At 40.1% G+C, this 27,308-nt stretch overlaps 4 protein-coding genes across 5 annotated transcripts; 1 reads left to right on the forward strand and 3 right to left on the reverse strand.

Moving 5' to 3' along the window:
• Positions 1 to 47: 47 nt before the first annotated feature.
• LOC116315168 (X-linked inhibitor of apoptosis) lies at positions 48 to 5,483 on the reverse strand. The gene is made up of 7 exons (XM_031733361.2): positions 5,327 to 5,483; positions 2,929 to 3,217; positions 2,270 to 2,819; positions 2,055 to 2,154; positions 1,795 to 1,873; positions 1,282 to 1,321; positions 48 to 1,169 (listed from the first exon to the last, which is right to left on the reverse strand). Exons 2-7 carry the CDS (start codon positions 3,166 to 3,168, stop codon positions 976 to 978), a joined length of 1,203 nt encoding a protein of 400 aa, XP_031589221.1. The 5' UTR covers positions 3,169 to 3,217; positions 5,327 to 5,483; the 3' UTR covers positions 48 to 975.
• A 1,688-nt stretch (positions 5,484 to 7,171) lies between these two features.
• psmd10 (proteasome 26S subunit, non-ATPase 10) lies at positions 7,172 to 13,182 on the reverse strand. The gene is made up of 5 exons (XM_031733324.2): positions 12,943 to 13,182; positions 12,734 to 12,832; positions 11,475 to 11,621; positions 7,845 to 8,011; positions 7,172 to 7,615 (listed from the first exon to the last, which is right to left on the reverse strand). Exons 1-5 carry the CDS (start codon positions 13,054 to 13,056, stop codon positions 7,462 to 7,464), a joined length of 681 nt encoding a protein of 226 aa, XP_031589184.1. The 5' UTR covers positions 13,057 to 13,182; the 3' UTR covers positions 7,172 to 7,461.
• A 210-nt stretch (positions 13,183 to 13,392) lies between these two features.
• Positions 13,393 to 17,081, forward strand: nxt2 (nuclear transport factor 2-like export factor 2). Its single transcript, XM_031733360.2, has 4 exons — positions 13,393 to 13,553; positions 13,636 to 13,722; positions 15,720 to 15,864; positions 16,004 to 17,081. Exons 1-4 carry the CDS (start codon positions 13,539 to 13,541, stop codon positions 16,186 to 16,188), a joined length of 432 nt encoding a protein of 143 aa, XP_031589220.1. The 5' UTR covers positions 13,393 to 13,538; the 3' UTR covers positions 16,189 to 17,081.
• On the reverse strand, positions 16,299 to 26,195 carry acsl4a (acyl-CoA synthetase long chain family member 4a). Of its 2 annotated transcripts, none has more exons than XM_031733358.2 (15): positions 26,056 to 26,195; positions 23,688 to 24,226; positions 23,421 to 23,598; positions 23,183 to 23,292; positions 22,648 to 22,786; positions 22,411 to 22,561; positions 22,082 to 22,205; positions 21,442 to 21,513; positions 21,198 to 21,337; positions 20,929 to 21,101; positions 20,573 to 20,647; positions 20,289 to 20,477; positions 19,982 to 20,096; positions 17,737 to 17,894; positions 16,299 to 17,624 (listed from the first exon to the last, which is right to left on the reverse strand). In XM_031733358.2, the coding sequence occupies exons 2-15, from the start codon at positions 24,042 to 24,044 to the stop codon at positions 17,467 to 17,469; spliced, it is 2,139 nt and encodes a 712-aa protein (XP_031589218.1). In that variant the 5' UTR covers positions 24,045 to 24,226; positions 26,056 to 26,195; the 3' UTR covers positions 16,299 to 17,466. The 2 variants fall into 2 exon arrangements, with proteins under 2 accessions (XP_031589218.1, XP_031589219.1); XM_031733359.2 differs by lacking the exon at positions 26,056 to 26,195 and adding an exon at positions 25,809 to 25,832.
• Between the last annotated feature and the right edge of the window lie 1,113 nt (positions 26,196 to 27,308).

Here is a 27,308-nt window from a genome sequence, read left to right on the forward strand (position 1 = left end):
AAAAAAAAAAAAGGAAAAAAAGAAACATGATAAGGAGCTCAGCAACATATAGACAAGGTATTTTATTTAGCACATCAGATAAGACAATTCTCAGATTCTGCTGTAAGGGTTAAAACACCCTCCCCCACTGTACTTTAGGAAGATACTTAATAAAACACAGATCTAATTCCTACAAGATCATTACTCTACAAGAGTAATGATTATTACCATTAGTGAAACTAAAATGCAGCAAAAATTAAAAAATCTGTTTCTAAAACTGATACATTTGGGTCAGTTCTTGTATATTTTACCATCTGCCATCACTTCAGTTTATAAGCAGTCAAATGTTACATCACTCAATACTTTCTCAAACGTCATCTGATAGAAATGTAACTTTCTAGCTAACATTGCACAATCAGTACACTGGGATCATCTCTGCAAACACAACACAAAACTCTTTGTTTGGTGATGAAATGAAACAAAACTCCAAGTCCGCATAAATATTTATTCACACTTGATTAAAGAAACAATTAAAACAATTCTTACGTTACAATGGTTAACTCCAAGCCCTTAACTTGAGCTTAGAAATGTAAAGACGCAGAAAAACTGGTTCTATACAATAAAATCCAAGTCAGTTTATCTGTGGTAAGTGATGCATTAGAATATACAAACCAAAAGAAAGGCACTTCTGGCAAAATGTGTTTCAAAATAGGAACGGCCCTTTAATGTGTATTTACATCTCAGTACTCATTATCGGTCAAGGAACTATTTATAAAACCATCTACATCTATACAGATATTTACCATTGTAGGGACTAGGAAAATATAGTTTAACACATTATCATTCTAAGATTTATTTTAAAAAAAAAAAAAAGAAAAAAAAAAAAAGTGGTCCATAAATAATATTATAGGTATCTACTCTACAATTACAATATAATTACAATATTATAATGACAGTGTAAAAGCAGCATTGCTTTTGAGCAAGCATATATTGTTCTCAAGCAATATAGGTCTTGATCTTCTGTGTTATGTCTTGACAGCAGATCGGACACTTGTTGAGGGCCTGTGAACAATTCTCGCAAGCAACAAGGTGAGCGCATGGGATGAATACAATGGCAATATCTCTGTCCATGCATATTTTGCACTGTTTTTCCCTCTGCAGCCTCTGTAGTTTCTCCAGTGGGTCCTCATCTGACAAAAAAGTAAATAAATAGAAGTCAGCGCTGCTCAGACTTTGTTTCATGATGTATCTGGGGCACTGAATTTATAAAAAAAAAAAAAAAAAAAAAACAGAAAAATTTACCTTCCATATCTTCTGAAACTGGATTTTGATGACTTGGAGCCTGGAAGCAAACAGGGAAAAACAAAATCCTGTGATTGAGATCACTGAAGACTGTAAGTCCTTGAATTATGACGCACCTTTAAGTCCTTGAATTATGACGCACCTTTAAGTCCTTGAATTATGACGCACCTTTCACATGCTGAAATTGAACACTAAGCTTATTTTAACTAGAGCCCAATCTGGGACTACTGATGAATTAATATACTCACAAATATTCATATACACCCATTTATACACAAAGTATGGCACATTTCCAAAACAAGTTAGTGATTGTCTGTGAAGAACAATGTGAGCCTTCCTGCTTTGCAATCCATGATGAAAGCCTTCCTAAACTAGCCGTAAGATTTTCAGCACTGTTCAACTTTTCATTTGGGCACATACACCAGACCAATAGTGTTGATATTGACCATGCTCCAAGTGAATCTTAATTTGTAGTTTACGCATCCACAACTTGTGGAAAAAGCAAATACTTACAGCTCTGTCATGTTGTGGTCTTTGTAGGTGGATGCTGTTGACAAATTCTGGCCCTTTGTTTGCCAAAAGGAAGCTGCACCTGTTTTAAAACAGCATATACTTTGATTAAAACAGACACAAATGCCACAGAACAAAGAACAAAGAGTGTGTGTGTGTGTGTGTGTGTGTGTGTGTGTGTGTGTGTGTGTGTGTGTGTGTGTGTGTGTGTGTGTGTGTGTGTGTAAAAGCATATTAAGAAGAGGGAGCATAGTTGTTCTTACCCTGGGTAGTGTTTGGCATGCTCCACCCAAGGGTCTTCCTCAGGCTGCCAATTGTTCAAGCCTCCACCGCACTGGAAACACAAGACTGCGTCTCCTCTTCCTGCAAGGATACAAATTACATTTGATTGCATTCACAGCTACCTACTAGAAAATTTCAATCATACAGTTTAAAATGTTGCACAATGTTTCTTTAGTCTTAAACACCTGAACGCTACCTGTGCTATAGAAGCCAGCTCTGGCAAGCCTCTCGTGGTCAACAGGGTGCCAGACACCAGCAAAACTAGCACGCCTTGCCTCAAAACTCTGCATTGAGGCTGGGTCATTTGCACGCTGATTGTTGCTGGCATCCTCCTCTACACCTGTCTGGATTGGGATGTTCCTGACGTCATGCCCAAGGATAAAGTAGCAGTTGGGATAATGCTTGCTGTGCTCACTCCAGGCAGTATCTCCTGGTTCCCACCCATTCAGCCGACCACCACAGCAGAAACACTGAACCTTGTCACCCTGCCCCACGTAAAAGAAACCGGCTTGGGCCAGATCTCTGGGTCTCACCGGAGCACTGTTGGGCCAAGAAGAGAAGGTCCGAAGTCGGGCTTCTTCATTTCTCATGTGAGGAAATATAGGGTAGGTGGCCTCATCAACCACTTCTCCTGTTCTCAAACGATATTCCATGTCTCCTACTTCTTCACTGATTACTGCAGTATTGGAATTCTGGTTAAAACTGGTACGGTGGACGCAGGTAAGAAACGTGCATGATGGAGAAAACTGTGAGAATGAGAAAAGTAGAATTGGATCAATTTGGAAGAAAACCAAACAGACAAAAAAAAGTGAAATATTAACCACTTCAACTTTTTCATGTTACAAGTTTGATTACCTGCATGTGCTTGTCTACAGGTCTGTCTCCTCTGTACCAATTATCCACAGTCATATTACAGCTGAAACAGCGGACACGGTCAGACTCGCCGGTGTAGAAGAAACCAGCCTGTGCCAGTGTTTCCGCAGGCACCTTGTTAGCAAGGTTGGAGCCACGGAATGAGTCTATGCGTCTTTTCAACGAGGAAAAATCAGGCGCATTGTCCGTCTCCCAAACGCCATCTTGACTTACATCACACATGATTGAAACAGGAAGCTGTAGGGATTTGTTAACTTGATGGACAGATGATCTGCAAATAGAAAGAAACAGAATATGTTTGTTGGTTTTTTTGTTGTTGGTTTTTTTTTTGGGGGGTTATTTTGTTTTTTTAAACGGTACAGTGTCCTCATTTGCTTGTTTGTTTGTAAACAGACACTTCAGTGGTTAAATTCCCGCATTTCCATGTCTGGCGCCAGAGAGCCAATCGGCACATCTGCAGGGTCTCTGTAGCTTTAAGAGAATGCCAGCCTGTTATCACATGCAGGAACTGAATGTTCCATGTGAGGGATGGGCACTGGAGAGGCAGGTTTGTCTACAAACACAGTGCATATTAAACCACGTAAAAGGTTATACCGCTTGAAGATACAATGCAGCAGAGACCTCAAACAAAAGGCCCAGGGGCCAGAAACAGCCTGGCAAAGGCTCCAATTCGGCTCGCCGGACAGCTTTGGAAAATGTGAAAGAAGGAATATATTTTGGGCTTTTGACTGTAGTTTTACTGCTTTTCCTATTGACAGAGACCTCCCCATTCATAATACACCAAAGTAATTAAGTAATAGATAAACAATTAAATGACAGAATAGTTCCTGTTTTTTCTGTCTACAATAACAATAACAACAATAATAATAATAATAATAATAATGTCTGTTTTTTCTTTTCAAAAGGTCTCCAGAGTTTTGTTTTGTTTTTTAAAGAGAGGAGGCAAGCATTTTCTGTGAATTAACAGAAACTCTCTCCTTTACAATTACAGTACAGTCTGAGAAATGAGCTGCCAGAACTTCTGAAAGTTTATGCATTTATTCCTTACAATTTAACCCTGGAGAGCTGTGCTGACAGATTTTGTTTTTTGTTTTTTTAAATCTACTGCAGCAGTGTTTCTATGGCCTGAAGAAAATTTGAGAAGTACTGTTGAAATCACCCTTCTTTGATACCTCAAGGATGAGATTTTGCAGTTAAACTTCTTAAGGCTGAGAGTAAGGGCAGTTTCACTGGGTTTGAGGTCTAAAGTTAGCTTGTATGTGGCCTTAGAAGAAAAATGAGTTTGACATCCTTGCAATGCAGAATATGAGGAAAGAGAGCAACCTAAGGATGATATGCAGCAGTTTAAAGCACAAGCCACAAAATAACACATCAGTATTACTGCTGAAGCAGTAGAGAGGTGTGGTAATTTAATTTAGGAGCTCACCTTGTGCATTACCAACAAGTAAATCATGTAGCAACACATCATGAGAAGCACGCCTTACTGCCTCTTATGTTAAGGGTTTGACTTGTTAACGCCTTCGCATTGCTGTAACATAACTCAATGCTTTTCTGCGTGAAACTATGATTTCAGAATCTTCACATTCCTCAGCGTCATTCAGTGTCACAGCTTGACGCAAAATGGACTTATCATCCAACGACAGCACACAGTCGCCGATTAAACAACCGTTTAATCGGTGACTGCGTGCTGGGTCAGTTGCTTAAACAGCTGTTTATCAGCTGATCCGTTGCTGTATTGATGGGATGCGATCTTTGAACTGTCTTTACGTGTCTGCATTATTTCAAATAAATCAATCGCCAGCGTCATCCCTTTATTTATTTATTTTTTTTTTAACTTGAGCCAAGACTGCATCGTCCCACGCATTAAAATACGAGTCAGTCAAAAAGTGAGTAACTGCGCACGACATCTAACCGAAAGTAAGCGACAGGGGAGTTTTCCCCATTAGCAGTTCCACGTGTTGCTTTTAGCATGTATTAATGATCAGATTGGCGACGATTTGACCCCCCAGCAAATTCCACAAAGGCCTCACAGCTTTGCTTCAGTTGAAAGCGACACAGACGCCGTACTGTTTCTGGGAAACGCCGAGAGCAACAGCGCTGATGACAGCAAAGACCTCGCTAAACCCACACCGTGTTTTCGTTCAGTTAGAAATTAGTCAATACAGTTACCTAAAGGTGCTTTTATATGTAAAATGTAAACACCCAAGACGACAATCTTGGACTCTGACCTGTGCTTTTGATCTGTACTGCTAGGCTCGTAAGCGGAATCGCGAATGCTAGCTTCAGAGTGCTTGGTAGCTACATTAGCTTAGCCTTTTTACGCAACGCTAGCTAGGTCACACAGTGACATATCGAATATAATAACATTTTAAATGTTTACCTTTCAACACAGCTCCTCTGTTTTCTCCAGTCAGTGTAGAGTGTGAACACCTCGGAAAGGAGACTCCGGTGAAGTCTTTTGTGACCTCCCTGTCAGGAAGTGAAAACCACCTAATCAGGTGACGTCAGGAAAGGGTTGTGGCCTGGTGGTTTTCCAGCAATATCTGTGTTTGCCCAGATATCTTGGAAAAAGACATTTTTGATGTTAATTATTTTTTTAACCTGGATTACTTATGTAAGAGTCATCTTGCATTTAAAGATGCAGCTTCTACGTTCTGATCAGAATGGGGTTTTTTCGCTCAAAATGGCTTAGGAGAGCTATGTTTATAAGCCAACAAGCTACATTTGTAGTCCGTTTTCTGATTTGGTTGCATTTCAGCTGTCAGCTACGCCGTTTAATTTAAATGTATCTCCTATCTAATCCGCCAGTCACAGGGCAGCAAGTCAATGCACTTAGGAAAATGGCAGAAATGGTAAAAACGACCTCAAACTGAGCATCAGAATGGGGAAGAAGGGTGATTTAAACACGGCTGCTGGTGCAAGATGGGCAAATCTGATCATAAACTGCTAATCTACTAGGATTTTCCTGCAATACTGGTATTTAATAAATAAATAAACAAAAAAGAAGAAAAACTATTCAATGAATGCCAGTTCTCTACACAGATTGTTTCAAGCTGCTAAGAAGGTACACGCAAGGTATGAAGAAGCGCATACTCTGGTATGAACACCACACCTCGGTATGTTGTTCTTTGCAATGTATTGAACACACAATGAACTTTGAGGTAGATGAGACTCAGCAGTAGACTACACCTGATGGCACTCCTTGTCAGCTGAGAACATGTTTGTACATTTGGATTAAACAAGATAAGATAGTGGATCCAGCCTGGCTTTTATCAGTGGTCCAAGCAGCTGCTGATGATGCTGAAATGGCACACTTTTGGCCTCTTAATACCAAAGGAAAATAATTTAAATGGCACAGCCTACTGAGTATTGTTGCTCTCCATGGACATCCTAAAAATACCTAAAACTATTCATTTATTTTTAGGCAATTTGAAGCATCCTCAATTTATAGGCTGGCCAGATCCCCACAAACTCAACGTGGAAGAACATTGGACCTATTCCTAACACTGAGAATCTTTTAGCATGTGCTAAAACTTGATATTTTTGTTACGTGACAGTCTTTTCACTTTCATGTATTCTTCTTTTTGTCCTTTAAAACTATTATTTACTGTTGTTTCAGTTTTCTCCAACAATTATTTGGCTTCCATCAACTTATCCATCTCTTTTGAGCCAAGTTTCATGTGAGACTTACAAGTAAGAGTTCCCTTCCCACTAGTTTCATGTTTATTCTAGATTTATTTCCCTTTGTGGTAGTTCCACAAAAACCTGCATAGCATGTGGGTTTGTGTGGACAATTAATTACCTGTGTAGACACCCTTTGCTGCTTCCGTCACAGCCATTGAGTAAAAGGCAGACTATAGAAAAGAAGGCTGAAAACTAGCGCCAATAAAAATGTGGGCCGTAATCTCAACATGTGGAACAGGGAACAAGAAACAAAGGCTTTGCAGCACTACGTCAATAGGGAAAACCTGGTCACTTCTGTTTTCCACTCACTGTTCCTTGTGTTGGCAGTACTATAAATAACATAACATATATGGCATATGACTACTACAGGATTTAAATATCTGTTGTGGCTGGGTTAGTTTTCAGGTTGACATGCTATATTCAAAGATACGCATTATTTAAGATTTATCTTAAAAACAATGAAGCTGCACAACTTTATTTGTTATTCAGTTAATCTGAAACCTGAGAAGTCCAAAAAATTAAATTACTAAAGACAGCAGTATGTCATTCACGAACAACACATTTATTAACAGATTGAACTTCATGTTTTACATTGACAATTCAAATTTAATAGAAAATAGCCTGTGGGGTTTGAAAATCTGTGCTCAGACTGGGTTTCTGATCCAACAAATAAGATCTGTGCAGTCTCAAAGCACCATCTGAGTCCATCATCTCATCTTCCACACCGCACCGCTTAAGGAGGACTGAGCGGGATGGGAAATCTTAGAATGTAACTTGGCGGTTGGTGGTGGGGATTTAAGCTGGAACAAGACGTGTCGGTCAGACAAAGCATCATCCCTCCACGATCCGACGGAGTATGTTCCCAAGACTGCCCTTTGCTATCTGGAGCGGGGTCTTCTCCTCCTTGTTCTCAATGTAAATGCTCGCTCCATGTTCCACCAGCAACTTGGCTGCTTCAACACGCTCTTCATCGCATGCAAGATGGCTGGGAGAAAAAAAAATAAAAATCAATGCATAGCTGTAAATACAGAAATGCCTTTTCCCCCTCCCTAATGCTAGTCACACTGTATAGCTAAAGTAATGTGGATGATAACTTCTAGTACTGCTAGGGTAAGTAAGAAAACATTTTCTATTTAGGTATAATTAGAGTTTATCTTTGTATTCATATTGCATGATATTAAAAAAAGTTGCATTTGACATATATGTAAGCATACAGAGGTGTGTTGCCCTGTGAGTCCTGAATATTTGTTGATGCACTCTGTTTGAGAAGCAGCTGGATGAGCCTGTAGTTGCCCTTGGCAGATGCTCTGTGAAGAGGCGTAGAGTCCAGCTTGTCAGTAGCATTGGGGTCTGCTCCATTTTCCAACAGCAGCAGGGCAATCTGCAAAGAGGTAACGATGTTTCATTCATAAGCTGAACACCACACTTTTACATCCAGTTATTTCTAGTTTCTGTGAAATACCCGTTTTCGGATCTCGTCATTTTGGTTACCACAGTCATGTGGAAGTTTCACGTTAGGAAGTGAGACTGAAAGTTAGGACAATCCTGACTGGAAAAAAAACTGTGGTTGAAATAAAACCCCGTAAATGTTAAATGAAATCCATTCATGTCATGTGCAAGTCCTTGTGAGAGAAGACGATGAAAAAATTCAGTTTCACGATCTTTTATATGCACATCTGATCTAACAAAAAAATGCATCTTGATTGTTGCAGTGTGTTGCTTGGACCCCATTTCCCACCACCTCAAGTCTCCCATATATACATAGGTCTTTATTAAATTTTTGTAAACTTAGCAATGATATAGGTATAGGCAGCAGACATGCTACAACAATGCCACAATATTTGAGATTGCTCTGTTCTTATATTGTTATATTATTATCAGTTATATTGAAAAAACATTCTTGTTATCATAAAAATAAAGCTGCAGATAATGATTTGTTGTATTTTTTTAAATAAAGCTGACAAATCAGCCTTTTTTATATCCAAGTGATCCTTCTCGGAGAGCAAGAGGGGATGTATTGATGTATTGGTGATGATGGTTCAGAACAAATAAGAAATATTCAGGAAAACCTTCTAATACTCCAGATAAAAACAAGTACATAAATAAAACTTCATTGCATGTCCAGAGGAAAGGTTACAGTCCAAATGAAAACTGTACAGCAAACAGTGAACACAGCGGGAACACATTACAAGCACGTGTTGACGGTATCTTTGTAATACCTCTATATGCCACAAGGGGGAGACAAATATTCAGCACAACAAGTTTATTCTTAAATATAAGCTGTTTTGTTTTGGGTTTTTTTACATTTGAGAAGTATAAACAACCCATATTTATATTTTACTTATTCCTACGGGGTTTCCTTAAACGTAGTAAAGCTCATATCTACAAGTTTCATTCTAAAGAGAAAACTTTATGCTCATCTAAGAAAAGACAAAAAGGCACAATCGAATCCTGGTACCCTGGATGAGAACATGTTTCAAGAATTTAATAACCTGTTGCGTGTACAGGGCTTGACTAATAGGTGACAGAGAGTGGTTACTCATAAGCCAAGCCCTGTGTGTATAGGGTGCAGCGATAATAAAGGGGTGGTAACACAGGGGTAATGAGATTCCGAATCCACAGGAATGCAAAGCCAGTACAAACCATGGGAGAAAGATAAGGGAAATAAGAAAAAAAAAAAGATAACAAGAAACAACAAGACAGTTGTGAGTGTAGGTGATGGCATTGCTGTTTATCTTGGTGTGAGGAAAGTAAAAGCAGCAAACAAAGGTAATACATTAGTCATTCTATATGGGAGAGAAAGAAAAAAATGTAATGAAAATTATCCTAATAAGAAGAGGAGGGCTTTTAGACATTCCAGCAAAGGCAAGCCACAGAATAAAGGCATGCTGTAGGGTCCAACACCTGCCTCCCCCATGGATGCCCCTGTCTCAAGCCGGCCTCCTGCCATGCTTACTCTATTCGAGTGCATGCATTTTTTTTTTCATTTATCCCCCTTTCCTGTGTTCTGTTGTACTTTATATATTTGTGTCAATACTCAGTTAGTGTGAAGCACTAGTAGAGCTTGTGTAGAGAACAAGAAACCCACCGGTGTAACCCACCATTCAGCACCCCACCTGTAGCATATTACAGGAGAGGGGCGGGGAGCAAATTTGAAAAAGAAAAAAAAAAGAACAGCAACAGATAAACGATTAATTTGAATTAATATGTGATTATTCCTAATGATTATTACTATATTGAGAGCCAGTGTTATTGTACTAATATCAGGTAAACTGGGCCGTGAAAAGTCCTACTTTTCATAATGATCTTTTTTCAAAATGCTTAGGACACGTTAGCTCAGATCACATGACCACAGCTGACTGAAGTCTTGGTGTGTTTCACTTCAGCTTTGAGTGGCTTACCCACTGTGTCTAAGTGTAGAACAAAAACTGATGACATTGCAAACTATGAAAATACCAGCAGGCACCAGTTCTACCCCTTTATGCCTATAGTAGAAATCTGAAAATACCCTATCAGGCTTTTAAGGTTGTGGGTAAAAAAGCTTAAGAGTCATCAGCAGCACCAGGAGTGGCAACAGCAACCACAGCCAGGTTTAGTGTCACCCACAGTATTCACAGTATAATTACTGATGGCACTGTAGAAGTCAAAAGATACATACCTCACTGATGCATTTGTTCTAAGGGCACATGATGCACTAATGTATTTGGAGGAATGATGTGCTGTTTATTCAAACTTTTACATCTTGGAAAAAAGTAAAAAGAACAAAACAAAACAAAACAAAAAAACTTAAAACCAATATATACCCACAAGAAGTGTACTGTTTGATTGTAGTTTTTCCAAGGCTGAGGAGGTAATTTGTATAAAAAATAAAAATAAAAATAAATAATAACTAAATGCCGAGTCTTTAATATGTGTACATGCGTGAGACACGCTTTATCAGTCTCAAAGTTTTTCTGGCTTTGGTGTATGAGGATTTCTCCAAATCATGCACTGGTCATAATTATTGTTAGCCTGGTATAACATATAGCTTTGCTTAGAACTGTGCAAAACACGTTTGTTCTGTGTTCACAGAGTAGACATCATCAAGACATGACAATAGTAAAAGTGGCCAGTGGGTGTCACTGTGGAAATTGTTTTGTAACCTCAGTACAGTCCTGGCACAAATGCTTCATATGTATAACTACTTCACACAGCTGCGCTTTGCCCATCACTAGAAGACACTCACAGCGGTACCTCTCCCCTGAGCTACACCACTGACAACAATTCGAACCAATAATTTCACATTTGAATTCATAACTCCATCAGATGTGTTGCCACCGATTTCAGTCCAGTTCTTGTGTAATTTGTCATACTTCAGCCTTTTGTCCCTATTTTCCTTCCTTAAGAATGGCTTCTTGACAGCCACCCTTCAGCTGAGACCATTTCTGAGGCTTCAGTGAACAGAAGATGGGTCAACAGAAGTGCGAGATGCATCTTCTCAAGCTGCTAGTAACAAAGTGTCTAAAGATACAATTTAAAATTGGTTCTTTGCTAATTTGTCTGTTATGTGCAGCCAACACTGGCTCATCTCTTGAGTTAGGTGCCTTTTTTGTTTGTTTGAATGATTCATAGGTTAGTGTATAGTGCTTATGTGGAAAAAACACTCCTCTGAAAATGGTGAGGTATAAGAACTGGACTGAAGATAAGTGGAAAAAGCAGACAAATGTCCAAACTCTTTTGCACAACACTATATAATTAATTATGTGCGGGAACAAAGCACCACTGAACTAAAGGAGAAGATAACACAACTGTATTAACTGACTGCAGAAGTATGGAGTACTAATACTGCGACCTGTGGATGTTACCTCATATCTGTCTTTGGAGGCTGCATAGTGCAGAGGGGTGCATCCATTTTGATTAACTGAGTTGAGCTGAGCTCCTTTGGATATCAGAGATCTCACGATGTCTTCTCTGCCTGCAGATGCTGCAATGTGCAAAGGGGTCCACGAAGCCTGAAAGGGAAAACCAAAACAAAACACAGACATCAGTGACATCACTCTGAAACAATGTGTTCATCAGTATACAGTGTTGGGAAGGTTACTTTTAAAATGTATTCCACTACAGAATACTGAATACATGCCCCAAAATGTATTCTGTAACGTATTCCGTTACGTTACTCAATGAGAGTAACGTATTCTGAATACTATGGAATACTTAATATATTATCATGCTGTTTACAACTACGTGAATGTACTATTGCTGTGATTTATTACTGTTACTGAAGGTCCGAAACGTAGTAAAGGGACCTCGGGCTAATACGTCGGGTTCGTGTCGGGCTGGTAGCCGAAAACTAGCTTTACTTTGTTGTCTGGGTCAACTTTGCTTGCGGGAGACAGAGAGAGGCGTTGAAAGGCTGCTCCAACGGAACTTATTGTTTCCGGAGGAAAACACGAACACAGTGTACAGTTGAGTCTTAATAGCTTACTTACAAATGGGCTCGTCAGGCTCTCTTCTTGGCTGCAGTGGTTATTATTATATTTACATGCTTCCAGCTCCCGTTTTTGCTCCGTGACAGCTCGGACTTTTCCTTTCTCTCCCTCCCTCGCTCACAGACACATAACGTGTATGGCAGTCCATTCTCCCTGCAGCACGGACTACACTGCCCATCAGGCTACATGCTTTAGAGCTATGCCTGTAGCATTCTGCCTTTTAGCTTAGCACAACAACAACAACAAAAATGCGCTCTCTCACCCAGGAAACACGCAGAGAGAGAGAGCGTCACCCTGTAACCATGGCAACCGTAACGCTGCCGCCTGGAACAACAGAGCGTAGCTGTCAAACAAACCCAAACAATCCTGACCCGCGACAATATGAAACAAGGAAGTACCGCCGTGTATTCCATTTATTTCACCAAAGTAACTGTATTCTGAATACCACCTTTTTAAACGGTAACTGTAACGGAATACAGTTACTCATATTTTGTATTCTAAATACGTAACGGCGGTACATGTATTCCGTTACTCCCCAACACTGTCAGTATATCTCTTGTATGAATGGTCACATGGCATCTTATAGGGAAAAGTCTGCAGAAGAAAACAGTTAATGTACCCAAAAACAAACCTACATCATCTTGCAGGTTCACTTCAACTCCCAGGTCAAGAAGAAACTCCACAATATTGGTGTGTCCAGCAGAACAAGCCCAGTGCAGCGCGGTTCTCCGGTCCTGAAATCACAGAGAGTTGTGTTGTTTTAAAAAGAAAATTATTATTCCGATTTACTGTAGGAAAAAAAATGAATTCCCGCAGGCTGTACTGGTGGGTCATGTGTTCTTACCTGGTCTGTTTTGCAGGCAAGCGTTTTATCTGACAGGATGCACTGTTTTAATTTCTCAAACTGCCCCGTGTAAGCAAAGTTACACACCTCCACATTGGACACCGACCCCTCCATTCTTAAAATAAATGTCCAAATAAATATATTAAAGCTTACTGAGGATACTCTTTAGTTATTTCGTTTAATAAACCACAGAAGCAATGACTCAGGAAATTATGAGCTCTTCTTCCGCGCGGGTCGACTTTTTCTTTTCAAACTAAAACTCCATCGCCAAAATGGTACTGACTTTGCCACGCCACTTCCGTATTATTATCCATACAGTCAGCATTTACTACCACTATTGTTTCCTTAAAATGTAAAAAACACCACATGAATGTAGAACTCGGAAGAGAGACCCTTGAATGAGTCTGAAAGATTGTACTGACATTTTATTTTGGTAGGCAGAGTTGGTGCCCTGAGGAAGTAATACCCAGTGTGATAGAAATGTGTTGGTTGCTAAAGAAATTATAAGAGAAGAAAAGAAGTCTGAATTGTTAAGTTTTACCAGTCTTTTTGTAATATTTTTGTTTTGAGTTGTTTCCAATAATTTATCCGTTCATATGGCAACCACCCTGGTAAGCTTTTCTATGTCGTTTCCAAAAAACACACGTTAAATCACCGTGTCCAGCTTTGAGTAATACGTAGTTATCTCTTCAGGATTTCAGGACTCATGCCGACCAGTCATGCAGATATTCAGAAGAATTTGTCAACATTTATTACGACTGTATGGATAAGAAGAGGCGGGTGAGTTTTGTTTCTGGAATTTAACTTGAATTAATTTGTAAGACCAAACTACATACGGTGGCCTGAAAGTGCCATAAATACGCCCCGTATTACCTTATTTTTCCACATGTGTGGCCAAGTCAACACATTTCTTTGTCTTAATTCTGTAATCCCTAAATGTGACGGACCAATAAGCTTTGAATCCGTAAAAAACAACCCCCCTCCCGGCCTTCCGGTCATTCCATGAGGCACACATTTCTAGTTGCGCCCCTCCTTTTTCTTCAGCCCCGTCTTAATTCTTCATGGCATTGATTCAACAAAGTGATTTGGGGATTTTTGGTGCTTGTGGACATGACGGCATCACAGATTTGTCAGCTGCATATCCATGATGTAACTCCTGTTCCACTTTGAAAGGCCAAGTTGGATTGTGATCTAGTGACCGGAGGCCATTTTACTACAGTGAATTCATTGTCATGTTCAAGAAACCAGTCTGAGACGGCCTGAGCTTTGCGATGTGATGGAAGAGCTTGTCGTAGTAGTCATCAGATGATGAGTACACTGTGGTCACAAGGGGATGCATATGGTCAGCAACGTCAGCTAAGCTGTGACATTTAAACAGCTGGTACAAAGGAGCCTAATATGTACCAAGAAAATGTCCCATTACACCAGTCATTCCCAAAGTCAAGAGTGCTGTGACCATTTTAAAAACCAGAAAATCATTTGGGACCCACCCAGTTCTAAATCTTAAACTCTAATAAGAAATGTTAAAGACCAAACGAAAATGACAAACCACATTAGCTATAAATTGCTAATGCTGTGCAGTCATATGAAAAGTGTTAAGGCCAATGTGTGACCCACTCCTTCAATACAGAGTTTAAGTTAGAGTAATATCACAAACTAACCACCTCCAGTTACCAATTTTAATTTCTGTTTCAGATAAATGTATAGATGTATATAAATGTTTAAGTGTACATGTGAGTACATTAATTACAAACTGAATTTCTGTTATCACTGTAGCCCACCTGCAGTACCTTTTGTGGCCTGCCGGGGGTGGGGCAGCCCACACTTTGAGAATCACTGACCTACACCATTCTTAACTGTTGATACAAGGATGGATCTGTGCTATCACTTTGTTTACACCAAATTCAGACCCTGCCAAATGTTGCAGCAGAAAGCAAAAATCATCAGATCAGGCAGCACTTTCTAGTCTTCTGTATTTGGTCAACTTTAGTGAGCATGTGTGAATTGTAGCCTCCGCTTCCTGTTCTTAGCTGACACGAGTGACACCCTGTGGTCTTCTGCTGCTGTAGCCAATCTGCTTCAAGGTTTGAATGCATTCACAGATGCTCTGCTGGGTGTTTCATCTGTTTCATCTTTACGTTTTTCATTTTCATCCGTTGGCCATTATAAATCCTGATATATCTGATATATTGGTCAGTACATTGGTTGGGCTCCAGCTTGAATAAGTACCTAATAATGTGGCCAATGAGTGTAGGTTATAGCATGTTGAAACTTAACTTTAAAATGCCGACTCTTCTAAGTAAGAGATATTGTGAAGGCTTCCTTATTGGCACCTGTGATGTAAATTTATTAAAGTGGATTCAACTGTGAGCTAACCCACAGCTCCTCTGCAGTGAAAACAGTCTTATTCTTAAAGTGATAGATTTCATTTTAAAGATCACAACTTTTCAGTTTCACTATCTAGAGCAGGGGTGTCAAACTCCAGGCCTCGAGGGCCGGTGTCCTGCAGGTTTTAGATCTCACCCTGGGTCAACACACCTGCATCAAATGATTAGTTCATTACCAGGCCTCTGAAGACCTTCAAGACATGTTGAGGAGGTAATTTAGCCATTTCCAGCTGTGTTGGATCAAGAACACATCTAAAACCTGCAGGACACCGGCCCTTGAGGCTTGGATTTCGACATCTGTGATCTAGAGCTAATGAGCGTGGTGCTCTGCTACAGGCTGATGTCACTGTTGCTGTTAATGTTCACCATTTTCTGGCTCCCATGTGCTAGAACTTAATCCGGCTCTACCTGGACAAGGCCACCTTGGTGTGGAACGGGAATGCGGTGTCAGGACAGGAAGCTCTGGGCGAGTTTTTTGAGTCACTGCCATCCAGCGAGTTCCAGGTTCAAACACTGGATTGCCAGCCTGTGCACGGTCAGTGGGTCAATCCCAAACTCAACACATTTGAACTATTGATCCCTATTAATCATATTGTCTCATTAAAATGTGAATGTAAACCTTTATTCTTCTATTGCTGCTTTAGAAAATTACTGTAACCTCTCCTCATTCACAGAGCAAGCAACCCAAGGCCAGACAACACTGCTTGTGGTGACCGGTGGCACAGTCAAGTTTGAAGGGAACAAACAGCGTTTTTTCAACCAGAACTTTCTCCTAACAGCTCAGGCTTCACCCAACAACGATCAGCCCGTGTGGAAGATCGCTAGCGACTGTTTCCGCTTTCAAGACTGGAATAGCTGAGGCTCTGCTTTCCCCTGAAGTGCACAAAGGCCTCAGCAGTGATCACCTTAATAATAATCAATATTGCATTTGTATATTCAGTTTTTTTGTAATAAAGTGTCATACAACACTGAGTACGAAAAGGTGTTTATTCTTGAAACGTTGAACAAGGCATGTGACTGCAATGATGGGAGTAATAAATACACGTAGGTTCACCAAACAACTGAAGTGACTGCCATCGTCTGTGTACTTAAAACTTTAACAATGCAAATCCACCAACATGACAGTATTTGGAAAAATACATAGAAAACACATTAAAACAGAGTTCAGAGGATCCTTTATACCAAATCGTACAATAACCTATTAACTGAGGTAAAGTACACACAGTATTACAGTATGCCAGTTGTGACTATAATAAAGGCTAAGCAGTTTAGTAGTTAATCATGCTTTTTAATAAGGTGCCTACAAACATTTGTCAAAATGTTTCTATACCCCACATTTGACAACTTCATATATTAAAACATTTGTCCGTCTTCCTGAGTCATTTAGGCCAACACATTTTGGTCTTCCTTTCTTAATAAACCATTAAAATAACATTAAAGCATAAATAAAACACAGGTAAGAAACAAAAACAAAGCTAGATACACAGACAGACAAACGACTGCAGATGCTCTTTATCGTGTCGATGTGTCTGCGGTGGGGAGCATTTTTCCTTTCAGTCAAGTAAACACGGCAATTCAGCCTTTTTTTGTAACTTTTCTTTTTTTACTGTCTAGCTACCACTTTTGCTCGACTACATGAGAACTGCAGACTGAAGGCACCTTAACATCAGTACTCCAACTTTACAAAACAGCATGACATGCCTCTGTGATCATGGTGACATTTTTTTTCTTTATTTTTTGAAACATTTTCAATGAAAGCAGCAGCAAGGCTTAAGCAACATGTGGACCGAAGGTGCCGTTTCTAACAGCTACAAAATTAGAGTCCCAGCAATTTCCAATGGATGGCAGTTGAGAGCTGCAATAGCCTTTGACCCTTCTAATAACAAAAATTGACACTTTAGTGCATCTCTTACAAACAACTTCTCACACACACTCACTCATTCACACACACACACACACACACACACACACACACACACTCATGTGGATAAACGGCTACAACTATGTACAGCTTATGCTTTTCTCTGTGAAGCTGTGGAACACAAACTACAGCTTTGTAACCAGAGGAATATTTACACATCAAAATAGTGGTTATGGTGAAAATGGTGACTCCTGGGTGGTGTGGACCTGCTGGAAGTTACTTCCTCCCATACATTCTCTCTATGTGATGGAGATAGTGGTTCTTCAGCTCTTTCCTCTTCAACTTGAACGCATCTGTGACTAGCCCGGTTTCAGGCGTCCACGGCTCTGGACTCAGATGCACCTTCACTGGAATCTCAAATCGCTGGAGTTTAACTACAAGGAAGGAAAGTGATGTTCAGGCACGTTTGGACAAAGTATGGATGAAAGCAAAACTTGCATAGCTTCTATTATCACAATGCTGTGAAAAGACATAATGGACTCTTACTGTTAGTGGCGACCTCCTTGATCGCCTTTAGGACCTCGCTTTCCATTTCAGGATTAGTGCAGATCTCCTCCCATGTTCCCTCTATGCCCCTCTGTTTGGCCAGTTCTGTGAGCTTTTTCTGATTGGGAACCACGAAGCTGATCACATAGTTCTGATCACTGCAAGGGCACACAATTTAAAAAACAAAAAAAGTTTAGAAACGGTTCAACATTACGTCGCATGCCCATCACTGAACAACTACAGACGAAATAATTAATTCAAGTTGCAGCTGTAATCACTTCAGTCTTATTAGGTGCCAAATTTAATTGTTCCGATATCAGCTGAAGTCGAAGTGAGCCCTACATTTGGCGATTCAGTCGTCATTAAAACACTTAAACGTCAATTGGAGTTCTCATGTCAGCCAGAGTGCAGGTGACACATCTGAAGTGGGAAGAATTTCGTGACGGTTTGAGTGTTCAAACTGAAAGCTGTCAGTTCAAGTGTGTAGGCGCTAAAGCCTGTCAGGTAATTATGTATGAACAGTAACAATTTGATTTTATTGGAGCTTTGAGAAGAACTTAGACTGGAAATGATTTAAAGTGTAGGCATGAAGGTATAATAAGCACAGGAAAAAAAACAAAAGGGAAAGAATGACTGCAGGAGCGGTGTTGACTGATGTGGAATGATAAAAGGAGAAAAGAATTCAAGGCGTGGAGCTGTGATACAAGCAAGTGCTGGCAACGTTGAGAAATACTGCTACTGCTGGGACATCCTGAGTAACCGTGTCTGTGTAATATTATGCAATATACCATGTTTAAACAGTTATGACAACATGTCAGTACTGCTGTAGCTAAACCGGGTGCCCCTTTTCAGAAGCGGAACTAAACCTGTCTGCATAATTGTAACAGAACACATGTTGAACAGACTGGACTGAATTTAGGTTGAAAAACGTTTTCCTGCACATTATGTTTATATTAAGACCCCAGAAATAAACACTTGCTTAACTCTATATTTGGTCAGGAAAACAAACAAAAAAAACAAAAACACAACACCTACCCAATGAATTAAACCTTAGCTTGCTGGATGACCTACACGAGCTGCTCAGCCATGCAGACCCACACCATGAAGCTCCCCGTGCACAGTGTTTATGCTGATGTTTGAAACTCCGCAGTTATTGAATCAGCAGATCGTTGGTGACTTTGTAAAACCCTGCTCTGCAACTTTACATGCTCTGAGTTGGTGTGGTTCTAATAATACATTTATAGTCAACTGTAGAATATCTAGTAGGGAAGAAATGTCCCACACCAACTTTGTCCTATTAAAGCACCACACTCAAATTCAGTGAGCTCTTTACAATGACCCATTCTTTCACAGATGTTTGCAAAGGCAGATCGCATGACTAGGTGCTTGATTGTATATGCATTTGGCTAAGAACCGAAAACAATGATTGCAAGGTGTGGCCCAATTCTTTTGTCCATATACTGCATTTATTAAACTAATGATAAAAATGTGTCAGTCACTTTTCAAACGGAGATCACCATCTCAAATCCCAAGTGTGAGATAAGTGAAGGAGCAGTTGTATAGATATGCATTCATGTATAGTACAGACAGAAACAGCCTGTAGCTGCTGGATATACCATACGTACAGTAAACAGTTCATGGAAATGTCATCTGGGTTGTTTACTAGTACCTTTATCTTCTATTTCCCGGTTCATTTGCATCGACTGATAAGAAACCCTGACCCTGAATAACATTTCCTGTAATTCTAACTTTATGCAAGTAACTCGTGAATTAATATTTGTTTGTACCCGTCATATGCAAATCTGTGTCAGTGTTTATTAGCACAAAACTTCAGCTGACTTAACATGCAATGTAATATACTGAAATAGTCCTGACATTAATCTGTGACTGATCGCTATAACGTAATTTTCTCAAAATTACCAAAGTCAAACGTGAAGAGTGAAAAAGATGTTTCAAGAAGCACTCGTGTTCTTAGGTTTGGAGTAAAAACAGATGCCTGCAGCAGTTGAATATGATGTTTGAACTGTAAACAGCTTATGGAAAGGTCACCATCTGCAAATTCATTCAGCTGTTTCCCCATATCGTTTATAATCTGCCATTATACTCGTTGATCCAGATGTAAATCATATATTAGGATATGGAAAAACTTTGCCTCTAAATTGCATCTCCTATCATTTTAACTTTCCCTGAATAAATAAAAAAAAAAAAAAAAAAAAAAAAAAAAAAAAAACAGTAGGTCACTCACCTGTTTGCATAAGCACAGATGTTGTCTATAAGAGGGCAGTTTTTCAGAGCAGATTCCACTTTACCGAGAGACACGTACTCTCCAGCCTGCAGTTTCACCAAATCTTTCTTGCGGTCTTGATAAGAAAAAGTAAATGATAAATGGACTGATTTTTATATAGCACTTTATAAAAAAAACAAACAAACAAACAAACAAACAAAAAAAAAAAAAAAAAAAAAAAAACTCTACTTAAGCACTCAAAGGGCTTTATACAACATGTCATTCACAGTAGCATCCCACCCCCACCCAGAAAAAGAAATATACACACCAACAATTTGTAGACAGCCATCTGGGTAAACCTCTCCTACATCTCCGGTGCAGAACCATCTCTGACCATTTTCATCCACGAAGAAGTCCTGATTGTTGCCTTCGCTCCTGTAGTAGCCCATGGTTACATTGGGGCCACCGATCAAGATCTCCCCTCTTGGATTTGGCTTGTCTTTACTGGTGTAGCCACCTGGGTGAAAATAAAAACACATGATTACGCTGCAATGGAAAGATACTTTCCATTCTGCACAAGCGTGTCCCGGCATGTTTCCCCCCCAAACATACCTTCAGCCCAGTCCCTGAGTCTAATCTCACAGCAAATCAGAGGAGCTCCAACACGACCAGTGCTGATGTCTTCAACTGTAAAATGAAAAACATTTCTTAAGAACAGTCATTTAAACATCATCTACAATTTAGGCCCATCTGCTTCTATACTGAGGTATTTGTTTATCCTGTGTGACTATTGGCCAGGCTCACTACAGAAATGACTGCTTCCAGTCAGCAAATCACTAGGGAACTGAGGCACTTTAGTTAATCCATCTTAAAATAAAACTAAGTCAGGATTTGTTTCTTTTAAATTAAATAATGCCTAAATTTGAACTCATCAGTCATTTTTTGGAGCACTCAAAATGTTATCTTACCCTCTGTGATAGTGCCTGCTCCACAGGTCTCAGTGAGGCCATAGCCCTGGCCCACTGGACAGCAGAAACACACATTCATAAATCTCTGAGTGGCCGGGGACAGGGGGGCTCCTCCAGACAGCATCATCCTCACTCGCCCACCCAGCAGTTTCTTTACTTTCCGGAACAACAACCTGCAAAGAGAGATCATGCAGTGTTTTGATTTTAAGTTAAACAACCCAATCACGTTTTAGTGCAAGGGTCATAGGAAAGCATAGGATGCTTCTTACGCATTGCAGAGCGGTGCGTCATAGCCCCTCCTGATCTGCTCCAGTTTATAATTGTAGCCCAGTGTAAACAGCATCTTCTGAACGAAACCCATTTCCTGCACTTTGCTCATCACATTCTTGTTGATGCGATCCATGATTTCCTTTTTGGACCAAACATATAGGATTTATTTAGACACCAGTTGGCAAACAAAATAAAATAATGAAGCAAGACATGAACAGGATAAATAAAAAACAAAGTTCTTACTGGCACAGCTGCCATCAGTGTGGGCCTGAGCACAGAGCAGTCTCCTTTACTTCCCTTCTTTATCCTGGTAGACTAAAGAGGAGAAGGAAAAAAGATTGAAATAATTATTCGACATTTGTAATGCAACTCCTCCTCAATCTGCCCTGCTTCCCACTGATGTGGCTATTGTGGCCAGAGACTACAGAATCTAATCGACAAAGGCAAGATCAAGTCACACTGGTTTGTGGACAAACTCATGCCTCAAGTTTTAATAAAACCAGACATTATTAAAGTGTTTCTTATCATTTCCAATTGATTTGTTGCGCAGTTAGCAAAACTTCCAGTGGGCTAAGTTAGCCATTTCCTTTCAGTAAGATTAAAAAATAAATTTAAAAAGCTGTCTTTTTGGAGAGCTACTGTTCGCCATGATAAACATGATTCACATCTGGTTTTGTGAACTCTCGTTTCCTCAAATCTTTACAATGTAGATAAAGTGTGGACAGATGCCACGGCACAGAGTCACAATGACCACTTAAACTGTGAAACACAACAGGTTGAAATAAGCCAGAATTTTCATCAAAATATTAACAGCAACACCACTAAGAGTCAATTAAAATAAAGACTACAGTGACAGAAACAACCTGGCGTCGGAGCTGCTTACCTGGTCTGACAGCGTCTGCGGGGACGAATAGCCAATCCGACAACCATATGTGACACAGGAGATTTCAGCTGTCATTTCCAGAACATGAGCCAGGGGCAGATAGGCTATGTAGGTATCATTAGGCCTGCCACAGTAGAGTCAGAGAAAGTCTAGGTTAGGACCAATGATTAGTTGACGTTTTCGGTTCCTCTTTCCAATGTTACACTGAGGATCTATGACTGCACTTCCTTAGTTCCAATTTGAAATAAACTTTCTTTTTTTCTTAGATTTCTTCACATCTCCAAGTAGCCTTACTAAAATCCTACAAATCAGCCATTGCTGCAACTCACCCGAGCCCAGGGATGCGTTCACACTGGCCTGTCATTCCTGCAATTAGGTTACTGTGGACAATGACCACTCCTTTGGGTCTGCCTGTGGAACCACTGGTGTACATCACAACAGCCAGATCGGATGGCTGGGGCTCAACAATTGCCCTAGCCACTGTAGAACAAAGGAAAGCGTTACTGTCTTGTACTGTGCCTGAAATAGGACAAAAAGCACAACCAGAGTGAGTCAGAAATACACACCATTCTCCGGCTGCCTGCCCATCTCTCGTACGGACTGCATGCTGCGGATGGAAAGCCCTGCTGGGTAGCCTTCTGTGTTCATTTTCTTGTCATCCACATAGATCACATGCTTCAGGTTGGGGATCTGTGGCAGTACAGTCTATGCAGAAAAAGCAAAGAGTAAAAATGTTACAGGAGGATGCCCAAGTACAAGATTTCCTTCTATAAATAACATTAAAGAAAAGGCATAGTCCTTTTGGGATTTTCTTTGTAACAGAAAGCCGGTAAATGCATCATCTTCTTTTTTTTTTTAAATTGCTTTAACAAATCAATTCTGTGTTCCTTATTTCATCCATGAAGCTGTGGACAAAAGTATTATTCTGGGTTTTCCAAACTTTAATGTTAACAATTTGCTACATCTTAAATTATAATCATGTGATGATAATTGAGGCTGGTTAGATGGTAAACAAAGACATCTCATGAGAATAATCATATCACTGCTTCTCTTGTTCTTAGGAGTGGTGGTTGGACCATGTGCTGTAAAGGATTAACTCACTTTCAGCTTAGTCTCAAGGAGCTCCACGCTGGTGACCAAATGTGAAACACCCGTCTCATTCAGTCCGAAAGCAATTGCATCCTCCCCCAGTGTGGCGTAGAACGTCACCACTGCAATAATAATATTTTTTTTTAAAAGGATTTCAGTGAGTGAGAGCATTAAATTATGAAACACTTAACACAGCATTCACGCTATCTGACCCCAAAATCTTGGATTGAACGCGCTGAGATATACTTACGTGGGAAATTGCGCCTAAAGCATGCCTGAGCAGTGATCATCCACTCTGCTCTGGTTTCACAGAAGATCGCAATAGTGCTTTTGGGTTGCTGCCCCAAAGCCGCCAATCCACTGCCAAACTCATTGACTATGGAGTCGAGCTCATTGTAGGATAACCATTTGTACTCCCCTAGGATCACCTAAAAGGGGAAAGGGTCACATAAATAACACCGAACATCTCTGATCACTTAAGCATCTGTCAACAGAGCAGTAAACTGAGCAACCTTACCTTTTTAAAAACTTTGCCGCTGGGCTGAGTCTCATTCTCTTCGCTCAGAATCTCTCGGGTTCCTAGACAGTCAGCTTCGCCGAAGCGCTGCACAGCATGCTTAAACAGCTTATCGAGTGTGTCCTTGCCTGGGAAGTCTTCCCTGGCCAGGGAATCAAATTGGTCCACGGAGCGGTATGGTCCCTCGGCACATCCTGATTTGGAACGGGCTTTTATCCTCTTGGACAGAGCTTTTCTTTGGCCAGCTCCGGTGAGGTAGTACCAAGGCAGGAATGATACTATTGAGTACAGCCATATGATAAGGTGGATTGGAAAAAGGAGGATAGATTGGAGGACAGAGTCTGACTGAAGACCCATGCTTTTCTCTGGAAGGGAGCTGAGCAGCAGGTTATCAGAAAGGTGTCGAGCTTGCTGGTCCCAAAGATGTTTGAGGTGCGTCAGGAGAATTGTGTTGGACGGGAAGAGGGAAAAAAAGCTCTTAAACTCTTAAGAGTCCCACAGTTGTAGTATGTAAATATTTGGTCCACAAAATGCTTAAGCTAAAGTTGAGACAGAAAAGAAAAACAAACAAAAAAAACAATCAATTGATACAGTTCATTAATCAGCTGCCTGTGAGATCACTTAAATAACTCAAGTTAGAAGTCAAAAGCAAGAGAGAGTTGATTTTCACCCAAATATCTATCGCATGCCAAGAGATGTCACAAAAGGGAAGTTGGGTGGTTAACCAAGTTCGCCTGGTGGTTGACTTCTTGCTTAAAGGAAATGACAGAACTCTGACAAAACACTAGATTGAAAATAAAAAGTGAACCATTAACCATCAGTATCTCAGGCTTATCTAAACCCTTCCACCACTGTGCTACCTCTTCTTTACAGACAGGAAGACTGCACTACACATGGCAAGTATCCACAGCGTCACCACCTCCTCGCTGCGTACCAAACCGCCTCTGTATGTCTGAAAGCTTTCAGTGCTCAGCTCGTTATAATGTCCTCTGTTGCACTCAAACACCTGCCTGCTTTTAAACAACAGGTTAACTGAAAGGTCATGGAGGGATGAAGTAGTGCGGAGATGTGGTCACACTGACCAGACTGGCTACTGTCCAATGAGGATCGTGCTGCAGACAACCAATGACAATACTCTTTAGGCTCACCCCACTTGGTGGTCAGGGAAGGGTCACTATAGAGCAAGCTCAGCTTGCTGATATCCTTAGAGTGCAGAGGCGGTAAAGTAGTTAAAACAAACTGTGTGTCATAATTGCAAAATGTAGTCAATATCCACATGTTTGCTCTGTGGCTGAACCCGTTTAGCACGTGACAAAGTAATTGTAGCCTACGGCAGTCAGCTATTAAGTGGAAAGTTGCTTTATGGCACAAGACAGACACCGGTTACCTGTAAATAAAAGAACAGTGTGTACTTGGCTACATTAAGACATTTATGCAAAAAGAAGGTCAAACCACGTAACTGGCTTTCCCAATCCTGAAAGCTTACACACTTCATCGTGAGTCACATTTCAGTGAATCATATCCTCAGTGTACGTCACATCTGTCCATACATCTTAAAGAATGATAGTACACCCACACATGAATCAAAGCGGCGGAGATAGAAATATTTATATGTCAGGATCTTTTTCTGGGCTCTTACTTGTGGAAATAAAAATACCCTGAAAACATTCCTGTGTGATGACAGGACGTGGGGATGGTGATGGTGATGATGATGATGGAAAAGCCATGGTTCACTAGTTTAAAACACTAGTTTTTCTCTCTCTCTTGGGTGGAATTGAATAAAAGTAAATTCAAATCATTTTACACGGGAATACGGGAGTGAGTGGTTCGATGCAAATCTCCTCACACGTCTATATCTAGTTGTGAGTGATAACACGTCATCTAACGGTAAAAGCCCAACACTGCATATCCGTTTAGGGCAGATATTGCTAACCAAAGCGACAGTTTAATACCGGGAAATGCTAAAGTTGTAGCCGGGGTCTGCCGTTTCCACTTGTAACACGTTACCCTAAAACACCATGAAAAGCAATACGAGCTGTAATTAAAATTAAAGCGACTTTCTCGCCCCCTTTACATAATTGGTCTGCTTCAAAATAAGGCGAGCTGGGAAGCAAATCTGACCTCCTTATCTAGCAGTGAAACGACAATGGGTCAGGAGCGGCATGGCAGACGAAATGATGACAAAAGCCGCCGCACGTTGCTGGCACGGCGAGTCTCACTGGCAAGTTGATTAACGTTAGCTGCTGTCGCTTAAACCCGCTCAATATTAGCAGCACACATTAACTAACGGATAAAGGCTCTAATGAGATTACAGCAGTCAGACAGAGAGTGATACCCTGCTGTATTGGCAGACTGGCAGCATTCTTACCTTCAGCTGAAGAAAGCCCGGTCAGCCGTGTGCCGCTCTTTAGCAAATGACCGAAAGTTACCTTTTGTCGGGACCTAGAAACCCGGAACCACTACGTCATCTGATTCCATATTTCTCGACCAATGAGCAGCCAAAGCGGATTTGCGCTCTTTTATGCTACGTCCGCTTAAAAACAAAAAGAAAAAAAGAAAAAGGTAACAGGAAGTCAGTAATGCGTATGTTCTCTGGCTCTGTTACAGCACCTGTATTTTTCTTTCATCATGTAATGGTTATGTGTGTATTTTTCCGAAGTTTACATCCAAACAAAAGCAAAATAATAATAATAATAATAATAATAATAATAATAATAATAATAATAATAATAATAATAATAATAGTAATAATAATAATAAAGTTACCGTACTTGCACTCTTATCTAATATATTTTGCAGATAGATCTGATAATTGAAATCAGATCATTTGTTTACATATTATGCAGCTTACATAAATCCAGTTGAGATCTGATAATTTATGTTTATATATAATGGAGCTCACATAACCTCGTATAATATTAGACTGAAACCTGGTTTTTACATTTATGAATCTGCTTTGATGTGTGCCTGATTTGGTATTTATTAATGTCACTGAAAATTCTACAAGCACCATTCCCCCTTGTAAATAGATCGATGGATAAATAGGTACGTAAATACAGCACAGACTGATTGCTGATTACTGGACTATGGAGTCCTTAGCCTGAACAAGATTATTTAAAATCATGTATCAGTAGCGAGTTTACCTATGAAACATGGAATAGATCCAGAAAAGCTCAAAACTGTAGGAGTTGGAGAAGTAAATCCAAGAAAAACAATGAAAGCACAACAGCATATCACTCTGTGATGTAAAAAAAAAAAAAGAGAGCGAGAGAGAGAGAAAGAGAAAACTCTTTTAAAGCAAATAAACATCCCATCACTGAGGCACAAGTCAGCTGTGGAAACAAGGGATGTTGGATTTTTATTTATTTTTTTCAAATTCAGTGCATGAGAGCACTCATCCACAATAACAATACAACAACTTAGGTAAGATTCATCATCTTTATCACCACATTCTATTGTAAAATCACTGAGTTGACAAAATGACTCCCTACAGTACTGTGTAAAAGTTTCCAGCAACCCCTGATAAATAGGCAGCTTCCTTGTATTTTGTTAGGGAAACTGGAAATGGGTGCAGCTATTTATTGAAACAAGTGCACATGTGGAAATACAGTACTGGAGGCA

Source organism: Oreochromis aureus, linkage group 2 (assembly GCF_013358895.1).
Source record: "Oreochromis aureus strain Israel breed Guangdong linkage group 2, ZZ_aureus, whole genome shotgun sequence".
In the NCBI taxonomy this organism is placed as follows: Eukaryota; Metazoa; Chordata; class Actinopteri; order Cichliformes; family Cichlidae; genus Oreochromis; species Oreochromis aureus.